Below are 10,608 nucleotides of genomic sequence, written 5' to 3' on the forward strand. Positions count from 1 at the left end.
GACCATTATAGGTGGTTCCAACTCGTAGGTGACCCGCGATTATTCGCACAGTCTTCACGTGATCGTAGCACTTGAGCGTATTTATTTACACCTAGTCCTGTCATACAGACCACTTTAGGTGGTTTCGACTTGTGTGCATGTATATTTGTTGAGATGTGGATTTGAGCCATATAGGTCACGTTAAATGACTCCGCCTAGATGGATAAGCTCTAGATTCAGCCGTACAGGTCACGTTAGGTGACTCTGGTTGACATATTATTTGCATTGATTATATCACCTGGCTTACATATTTTTATGCTGAGATATTCGACATGGCATATTTGTGAATTTTGCTATTCTAAGTATGGTTGTGGTACAGATATGTACTCTATTTTCTGGGAAATTATACAGGTTTTACGGCGAGGGATTACTATCTTTGATAACTGAAATGGTTTTGAAAAGCTTTGTTTTTGCCCACTCACACTTTCTGTTTTGCGCCCATCCAGGTTCTAGTTTGGAGTGCTTTTTGGTGGCTTGCGAGGAATCCATGGTAGCCCTGACAGATTATCACCATTGTAGGATTACCTTTGGTGTTGTATAATTAGTATTCATCCTGCTAGACTGTACTTAGGCTACTTATGCTCTAGTTGTGAATTTACACTTATTTTGTCTTGCACTTATTCTTATTTAGTGCTCTAGTTATTTTGGTTTTTATTTATTCACATTTTTATATTGTTATTGCTTCCGCATTGTGCACCTGGCTACGTCACCCTCACGTGACGGCCAATATGCCTTGATTTCGGTCGGGGTGTGTCAGTTTGGTATCAGAGTCTAGGTTTGGCAGTCCTGCATATTTTGTGAATATTCTAATTATTTGGTGTCTTCTGTCATAACTATACCGCCTCATAGAAAGCCATGTCGTTCAGCTTAGCCTAGTTTCCTTGATATAGCTCAGTTAGAGGAAGCTATAGCCCATGCGATTCAGTCTTCGCTTCTCTCTCCTCAGAGGACTCATTTGGAGATTATGCATAACTTAAAGTTGGGTAAGTTTGAGGGTCATGAAGGAGCAGAGTGGTGGCTCGATCATCTCGAAAAGACTTTTCGAGTGATGTAAAGTAAAGGGAATCTTCCTTCTGAAAGGTGGGTAGAGATGACTACATGGTTCTTAGGTAAAGAACTAGCATCCTGGTGGGAACATGAGGCTTATCATTTGACCCTAGAGGAAATTGCTGATTGGGAAGTGTTTAAACAGTTGTTTTAGAAAAAGGTTTATTCCCCCTGAGTATATTGATCATAAGAAGCAAGAATTTACTTAATTGAGATAGGGGAAAATGATGGCAAATGAGTATTATAGGAGATTCACTGACTTGTCTCGTTATCATCCGGATGTTGCTGTTAATCCAGTTGAGGTGCTTCATCGTTTCAGATTGGGTACTAAGAAGAAGTCGTGTTCTATGGCGACCATTACTCATTGTGCTTCTTACCGGGAATTCTATGAGATTTTGTTGAGGATTGAGGATTCAGATAATATGCCAAGTGAGAGTGAAGAGGAAGAAGAAGAGGATGGCAATCAGAAGAAAGATGATAAAGGTAAAGGTCAATCATCTCAAGGACCTCGCAAGACTCAGAGCTTTAAGCGAAGTGGAGCTAGTTCCAGTTCTTTTAGCAGGGGTTTTAGCACCACTGGTCAAAGAAGAGGTGGTAGATTTTTTGGGGGTTCTAGATTCCAAAGACAGGGGGATGCTAGTAGATGAAGGGCTCCGTTGTGTCGCAGATATAACAATAGACATTTTGGGAAGTGTATGAGAGGCAGCAGTGGATGTTTTACTTATGGTCAAATAGGGCATAAAGCTATAAATTGTCCTCAGAATCAGCAGAGGCCTCAGCAGCCTTCCTTGCCACCATCAGCGTCGATCCAGCAAGTTCCAAGGTCTAGTAGTTATGGTCAGATGGGTCGTGGTGGTGCTTACCATTATTACGGTGACGTTGTTCCTTATGCTTCAGGGTAGTATCGGTATTCCGAGGATCCTTATTATCAGAGTGGGTATCCTCAGTATTCTGGAGGTTATATGCTATATTTTCCCATTCTAGCTGGTGGATCTCAGTGGTTCCAGGGTGGATAGCCCCAGCAAGTGGAGATTGCTTTTAGTAGTGCAGGATCTTCGAGGCAACCTAGTCAGCCAAGTTAAGGCCGTGGTGTGTAGGGGCGAAATAATCAAGCTAGTAGAGGTCGTGGGGGACGACAACAAGCCCAGGGACATATTAACAATATCTCTCTGTAGGATGCTCAGAATCATCCGAACTTGATCATGGGTACGTTAAACATTCTTGGTCACTTTGCTAGAGTTTTAATTGATTGTGGTGCTATGTATTTTGTCATTTCTCGTACATTTGCTTAAGTGACGCAACCTCATCCTACACCTCTAGGGTATGATTTAGAGTTTGTATGCTTAGAGGAGAAAGATATTATGTTGATTGTGTATATCCCGAATGTCCAGTGATGGTGGAGGATATAGTTATGCCAGCTAACCTTATCCCATTAGATATTGTTGATTTTGATGTGATTTTGGGCACATATTGGTTGCATTATAATCGTGCCAATATAGATTGCTATAGGAAAACAGTTACTTTCCATCGTCCTGGATTACCTGAGGTTACTTTTGTGGGTGAGCAGAGTTGAGTGAGGCATGGTGTTATTTCTGCCATAAGAGCAAAAATGTTGTTATCAAAAGGTTGCCAATGATATTTAGCTCATGTGGTGTTGAATGATGTTGCTTCTAGTAGTGTGGAGGATGTAAAAGTAGTCAAGCATTTTCCTGATGTATTCCCTGATGATTTACCTGGATTGCTGCCAGACCAAGATGTGGAATTCACTATTGATTTGCTTCCAGGTACGAATCCTATATCTTTGACTCCTTATCAAATGGCTCATGCTAAATTGAGGGAATTGAAGATTCAATTGCAGGAATTAGTTGATAAAGGTTTTATTCGGCTTAGTACTTCACCCTGGGGAGCTCCAGTGTTATTTGTGATAAAGAAAGACGGGACTTTGAGCCTATGCATTGATTATAGGCAATTAAATTGGATAACAATTAAAAACCGTTATCCATTGCCGCGTATAGATGATTTATTTGATCAGCTTCGAGGTGTCTGCGTATTTTCTAAGATTGATTTGAGGTCTGGTTACTATCAGTTGAAGATTAAAAGTGAGGATGTTCCTAAGACGACTTTTAGGACTCGATATGGTCATTATGAGTTTCTTGTGATGCCATTCGGATTGACTAATACACCTGCAGCTTTTATGGATTTGATGAATCAAGTATTCCAGCCATATTTAGACAGGTTTGTCATTGTCTTTATTGACGATATTCTGGTATACTCTAAGTCTAAATCAGAGCATGTTCGACACCTCACTTTGGTGTTGAAGAGATTGAGGGAAAACCAATTGTATGCTAAGTTTAGCAAATGCCAATTTTGGTTAGATCAAGTGGCATTTTTGTCGCACAAGGTATTCTAGTGGACCCTTAAAAGGTAGCAGTCGTTGAGAATTGGGAGCAGCCACGAACTGTCACGGAAGTATGAAGTTTCCTTAGTCTAGCAGGTTATTATTGACAATTTGTTAAAGATTTTTCAGTTATTGCTTTACCACTGATAAGGATAGCTAGAAATGATGTTAAATTTGAGTAGGATGATAATTGTGAGCAGAGCTTCCAACAATTGAAGTATTGTCTCACTCATGCACCTGTTTTGGCGCTCCCAGATAATAGTAGTAATTTCGAGATCTACAGTGATGCTTCCTTGAATGGTTTGGGATGTGTGTTGATGCAACATGGTAAGGTGATTGCTTATGCTTCACGACAATTAAAGCCACATGAGATGAATTACCCTCCTCATGATCTGGAATTAGCAACCATTATCTTTGCTTTTAAGATTTAGAGACATTATCTTTATGGTGAAAAATGTAAGATTTATACGGATCATAAAAGTCTCTAGTATCTTTTTACTCAGAAGGATCTTAATCTTTGGCAGCGAAGGTGGATTGAGTTGCTAAGTGATTATGATTGCACGATTGAGTATCACCCTGGTCGTGCAAATGTGGTGGCTGATGCACTTAGTAGGAAGACTCCAGTTAGACTTATGCTTTATATGCTTGTCATATTCCTCTTCTTGCTGATTTGAGGTCTACTGGAGTGAAGTTAGGGGTGGAAGCTCGAGAAAAAGCTTTACTTGCTAATTTCCAAGTTAGACCAATTTTAATTGATCGTGTGCTCGAGGCTTAGATGAATGATAAAGAAATCTAGGAGTTAATTGAAGCAAGAACTCAGGGGAAAAAGAAAAATCTCAGACTTCGGGAGACTGATGGCATGCTTATGCAGGAGAACAAAATGTACGTGCCAAATAATGCGGAATTAAAGAAAGAAATTTTGGATGAAGCACACTGTTTGGCTTATGCAATGCATCTTAGAGGTACTAAAATGTATCATACCATTCGACCATTTTATTATTGGCTGGGTATGAAAAGAGAAATTGCTGAGTATGTGAGTAGGTGTGCCATTTGTCAACAGGTTAAAGCTGAAAGGAAGAAGCCTTTTGGGTTGATTCAGCCACTTCTCATTCCACAGTAGAAATGGGAAAACATTATTATGGATTTTGTGTACAAGCTTCCTCGTACACATAATGGTTATGACAGCATTTGGGTGATAGTTGATCGGCTTACTAAGTCAGCACATTTTATTCCAGTGAGCGAGAAGTATTCATTAAGCCGATTAGCTGAACTATTTATATTGAATATTGTGAAGTATCATGGAGTTCCAGTTAGTATTATCTCGGATCGTGATCCCAGGTTTACTTCTAAATTCTGGGTAGCATTCCAGGAAGCTCTTGGTTCAAGGTTACTTTACAGTACATCATATCATTCTCAGACATATGGACAATCAGAAAGGACTATTCAGACGTTAGAGGATATGCTGAGATCTTCAGTTTTACAGTTTGGTGACGCTTGTGATAGGAGCTATTTATGCTACTTAGTTATGTTGTTTCCTTACATTTAGTTAGCTAATTACTACTTATTATAGTGTTTTAAGCTATTTTCGTGTGTTTATAGGTCCTAATGACAAAGTTGGCAAGAAAAGGCAGTTTTGGGCCTTTTAGAGCAGTTTTGGGCTTATTATGGATAGCTTATATATGGAGCAAGGTGGATGGACGAATTTGGGAGTCAAAAGAGGCTAGGAACATGCTACAAATCAGATGAGACAAGTTTAAGACAAAAAAGATAAGGAAAGAGCAAGAAATATGGAAACTTATCCTAACAACCTTATCTTATCCAAACCTTATCCTATTTTATTCTAGTCTAATCTTGTTCCACCTTAATTCTAGCTGCAAGTGGATCTAAAAACATGATTTCTAGAAGCCTTATCTGACCCTAAAAGGGTGCCGCACCCTTCCCCCTTTTATTTCTTCTAGAAGAGCCAAAATCAGCCACAAAACACCTTGTTTCTAGAAGGCCCAAGCTTTGGCAAATTTCCCTAATCTTTTTCCTCTTGGATTTTGATTTAAATTGGCCATTTTCCTCTTGGATTTGGATTGTATAAGTCCATATCAGAAATTTATTGGGCTATGACTTAATTTCCAAGCCTTGCTGCACCCAAGGAACCCTAATCACTTGTTTCTGCTAAGTTTAACCCTAACTCTGATTTCCTAGGGTTTTGCCGTGCTATATATATATATATATATATATATATATATATATATATATATATATGTATGTATGTATATATCTTAATGTGCCGCACCCCCTTACACACCCTATGCAGCCATTCACCCTTCCATTGATTCACTCATTCACACCACACACCATACATTCAGAAATTCACCTTGTGCCGCAAACCTAGGGAGAAGAAGGAGTTGCCGTGCTTCTATAGGAGAAAGACAACCTTGTGCCGCAAGAAATCTGCATCCATTGGAGACTTTCAGAGTTTTTTCTTCCCTCGATTCGTTTCCATGTTTATTTTAATTTGCTTTTCAATTGTTATGAACATGTGTGACTAAGTTTTTCTTAGTTAGAGGTGAATTCAAAGCCATGGACTTATGTTTTATATGAATTGATTTCCTCTAGTTTTGTTTCTTGAATTGTGAATCCAATTTACTTAACTAATTTATTGAGAACTAGTTCTTGTGTGTTGATTAAGGATGCATACTTAGTTTTCATACATGAATTTGATGTTAGAATATAAGGGAATTTCACCTAATCGTTACGAACTTATATTCACAAGTAGTAAAAATCACTAGTCATGATTGTGTTAAGTAAATTCTAGGCAAGAGTATCATGCAGTTCATAGTTATGAATGCCTAGTCAATGCTTATGGTTTTCAAAAAGCTTAATGATCTTTGATTGTATCTCTATTATGCGGTTCATGTAGGGAACTTGATAAGAATAATTTAGTTGTCGATGCGTATTCCATCCAATTCAATGAAACTAGGAAAATCTGAAAGTTAATTTGTGCTTCTCACAATTAATTTGGGGCATTGTCATTCATGGTTTAAAGGGATAAAATCTGGAAATCAATTTGTGTTACATATGTGCATGTGTGGAGAAGGACTCTCTAACTAGCCTTTTACCCATTCAATTCACTTAATTTAGTGTCTAATCTGCTTAATTTACAATCTGCCTAATTTAATTAATTTCGTCCAAATCAATTCCCCCTTTTATTAAGTGTGTTAGATTAGTTAGAAAAGTATTTGAATCTGTCCAAATTAGTGTTTTGAGTCTAAGTTAGTTAAAATTCGTCCAAACAACTCCATAGAGTCAGTTTTGAGTCTTTTTAATTGTTTATTGCTGTTTTGAGTGTTTTAAGTTAGTGTTAAGTCTATAGAGTCTAGTTTTGTGTTTTTTAATCTTATTTGAGTTGATTAGCATCCCTAGTTAGTCTCTGGTTTAGAACGATCCCTACTTGCATATATACTACAATTGTCACAAATAGGGTTTAATTTGTATGTCAGGTTAATTTTCATATCAGCTTGGCATAAACGGTTGGATTTGATGGAATTTGCCTACAACAGCAGCTCTCATTCAAGTATTGGTATGTTACCATTTGAGGCACTTTATGGCAGATCTTGTCGTACACCTTTGTGTTGGTCTGAGGTTGGCGAAAGGGTTTTGGAAGGCCCTGAGATAGTGGAGGAGACTACTCAGAATATTCAGGTAATTAAGTCTAACCTGAAAGCGGCCCAAGATTGACAGAAGAGCTTAGCAGATAAACATGTCACTGACAGGGTGTATAAAGTGGGTGATTGGGTATTTTTAAAGCTTTCGCCATGGAAAGGTGTGGTACGGTTCGGGAAGAAAGGTAAGCTAAGTCCTAGGTACATCGGACCATATGTGATCACCAAGAGAGTCGGTGAAGTTGCTTACAGGCTTGAGTTGCCTTCAGAGTTGTCTAAAGTGCATGATGTGTTCCATGTTTCCATGCTTCGTCATTATGTTTCAGATCCGTTGCATCTGATACCTCATCAACCTTTGGAAATTAATCCAGATTTGATTTATGATGAGGAGCCAGTGACTATTCTGGATTGGAAAGATAAAGTTCTGAGGAATAAGATCATGCGTTTAGTGAAAGTTATGTGGAGAAATCACTCGGTGGAGGAAGCTACCTGGGAGACAGAGAAGCGTATGAAAGAGATGTATCCACACTTTTTTTGTGATTATTAGAGGTTTGTTTGTTGTTGTGTGAATTTCAGCGATGAAATTTTCTTAAGGGGGTAGGTTGTGATAGCTCGTCCTGAAGGTGTATATTATTTTATCCTCGAGAGTAAGGAAATGACTTAATTGCCCTTGGACGTTGAGATGTATTATGTGTAATATGTTTTTGGTTGTGGTCCAATTCCTAATTTTCCAATACTTTTGGAACTAGTTAGAACTTAGGTTTGATTTTCTTTTGTTTTTGGTTGGTGACCCACTAAAACCACACACATACACCTAAACCTCTCTGTTGACCCTCTCTCTCTAATTCTCTCGGATTTCATCTGTTGTCTGTATAAGTTGTACGGTTACTCTTCAAACTAGCTTCATCTTACACGAATCAATGTCGAGGAGGTTGCTTTTGTGTTCTTTGTGAGCTCAGGAGCCCATCCATACCCTTAGTTCGACGTGAAAGCTCGTAAAACTCGAAAACCAGATAACCTAGTTTTGGGTTACTATTCATGCAGTCGTGATCGTGGACTTTTCTTCAAGTTTTAAGGTTCTAGGGAACTTTAGGATGTCTTCACGAAGCACGGGGAGTAATTTTGAAGTGTTTTGGACGTCGAGAAGCTCGAGTTCATCGAGTTGTAGAGGTTGCCGAAGTGTTCGAGGTTTCTTCGGCGAGATCCCGTTGGATTTAAGTCCTAAAAGTGGTAAGGTTTTGTTCTACTCGTTGTAAGCTTCATTATGGTGAAATTTTTCATGAATTTTGGTAGAGAAATGAAGAAGATATCAAAGTTCTAAGTTTTTCCAATTTTCGAAGACGCAGACGGCGCCCGACGACAACTTTGGCGAGGATCACCGGAGAAGACGAAGAATATTCTGTCAACTTTGATGGAATATACTAACGGTGTTACTAACGACGTCAAGTATATTTAACGGTATATTCCTTTTTTGAACGGAATATTCCCTAATGCCGTTAGGGTTTCCGTACGTGTGTCAGGCATGTGCCTACGTGTGGCCGGCGCGTGAAGGCGCGTGGGTGGTTGGAAAAGTTTTCTAAAAATATAGGGATGTTCGTGGTGTTGAGTAGATCATGTTGGTATATTCAAACACCCCATTTGAGCAATGTCTGAGAAGTTATTAGCTAGTTTCATTTATGTGCTTTAAATTAACGTTTATATAGTTGTTTTGCATATAGGTGCGACCTATCCTCAAGACGAGCGTAGTCAATCGAGGCTTGGGGGCTACGACCCTTCCACATACTAGTGAGTGGGTTTTTGGTTTTCAGTATATACTTATATACTTGCTATTTTCCCAGAAAATGTGTTTAAATGAAATTATGTTTGAAATGCCATGCCTATTGATTTATGCTTAGACTATGAATTTGTATGATATGCGCATATTGTGATTTTGACGCGGTGGATGCTCAGGTAAGTACCAGGTGAGTTGTAGATTGTTTATGTGAATTGATGATTATGTGAGATGTGTTGAGAGCTCATAAACCTGCACCCCGGTATTAGTGCTCTAGACCGTGGTTAGGGCACAGTCCTTCACATGATGTTCACTTCCCGCACCATCGCTCACCGTGGATCCAAGTTAGGTGCACAGTCCTATCGTACAGACCACTATAGGTGGTTCCAACTCGTAGGTAACCCACGATTATTCACATAGTCTTCACATGATCGTAGCACTTGAGCGTATTTATTTACACCTAGTCCTGTCGTACAGACCACTTTAGGTGGTTTCGACTCGTGTGCAGGTATATTGGTTAAGATGTGGATTTCAGCCATACAGGTCACGTTAGGTGACTCCGGCTAGATGGATGAGCTCTAGATTCAGCTGTACAGGTTAGGTGACTTCGGTTGACATATCATTTACATTGATTATATCACCTGGCTTACATATTTTTGTGCTGAGATATTCGACATGGCATATTTGTGAATTTTACTATTTTGAGCATGGTTGTGGTACATATATGTACTCTATTTTCTGAAAAATTATACAGGTTTTACGGCGAGGGGCTACTATCTTTGATAAATGAAATGGTTTTGAAAAGCTTTGTTTTTGCCCACTCACTCTTTCTGTTTTGCGCCCGTCCAGGTTCTAGTTTGGAGTACTTTTTGCTGGCTTGTGAGGAATCCACGGCATCTCTGACAGATTATCATCATTATAGGATTACCTTTGGTGTTTTATAATTAGTATTCGTCCTACTGGACTGTACTAAGGCTACTTATGCTCTGGTTGTGAATTTACACTTATTTCATCTTGCACTTATTCTTATTTAGTGCTCTAGTTATTTTGGTTTTTATTTATTCTTATTTTTATATTATTATTGCTTCCCCACTGTGCACCTGGCTACATCACCCTCACGTGACGGCCAGCACGCCGTGATTTTGATCGGGGTGTGTCAGATTAGCTTAGAAAAGTTGCATAATTTTTTTTGTAGCCTTTATAGGGAATTATGCTTCATGCTTTATCATCTTTTGAAAAATGCTAAGGAAACTCTCTCAAAAGTATAATTCTTTATAAACAATTTTCATGCAACATTATAAAACATTGTACTAAAAACATAAGATAGCAGAAAGTTCATGAAAAGTCACATTTGAGAGAGAGAGTCTCCCTAGCATTCCTCTTACCTTTTAAGAAAGATGTTGTAATCAAATATGCAGAACCAAATATAAAGTTAGGGTTGGATTCTCGAGTAAACATTTAAATAAAAAGAAGGTTTTTAACAAATCATGTCGTTATTGAGTTACCTGTTAAGAACCCGTTATCTTATCTTAACGGGTTTGACACGATACAATCCGTTAAGATAATGAATATGACACGAAAACAACAAACACGACCTTTTTTTAGTATAACAAGAATACAATGAGAGATTTTTCAATGTACTTAAAAACGAGCTAGTACACCACATGTTATGCAAGTGTGAGGATACTCAAAAATAT

General features: G+C 38.5%; 1 protein-coding gene across 1 annotated transcript; it reads left to right on the forward strand.

Annotated features, from left to right (window-relative positions):
• Window positions 1–2,479: 2,479 nt before the first annotated feature.
• On the forward strand, window positions 2,480–7,687 carry LOC137721926 (uncharacterized). The gene is made up of 7 exons (XM_068460945.1): window positions 2,480–2,645; window positions 2,730–3,298; window positions 3,685–3,816; window positions 4,009–4,107; window positions 4,779–4,870; window positions 7,090–7,180; window positions 7,286–7,687. The coding sequence occupies exons 1-7, from the start codon at window positions 2,480–2,482 to the stop codon at window positions 7,685–7,687; spliced, it is 1,551 nt and encodes a 516-aa protein (XP_068317046.1).
• Window positions 7,688–10,608: the final 2,921 nt, after the last annotated feature.

The sequence above is a fragment of the Pyrus communis genome, chromosome 17 (genome assembly GCF_963583255.1).
Source record: "Pyrus communis chromosome 17, drPyrComm1.1, whole genome shotgun sequence".
Classification (NCBI taxonomy): domain Eukaryota; kingdom Viridiplantae; phylum Streptophyta; class Magnoliopsida; order Rosales; family Rosaceae; genus Pyrus; species Pyrus communis.

Coding starts and splice junctions, on each gene's coding strand:
- LOC137721926 (XM_068460945.1), top strand. CDS start 2,480: ATGGTGGAGGATATAGTTATGCCAGCTAACCTTATCCCATTAGATATT. Junction 2,646..2,729: donor ACCTGAGGTTACTTTTGTGG/GTGAGCAGAGTT, acceptor AATGATATTTAG/CTCATGTGGTGTTGAATGAT. Junction 3,817..4,008: donor TGTTGATGCAACATGGTAAG/GTGATTGCTTAT, acceptor AATCTTTGGCAG/CGAAGGTGGATTGAGTTGCT.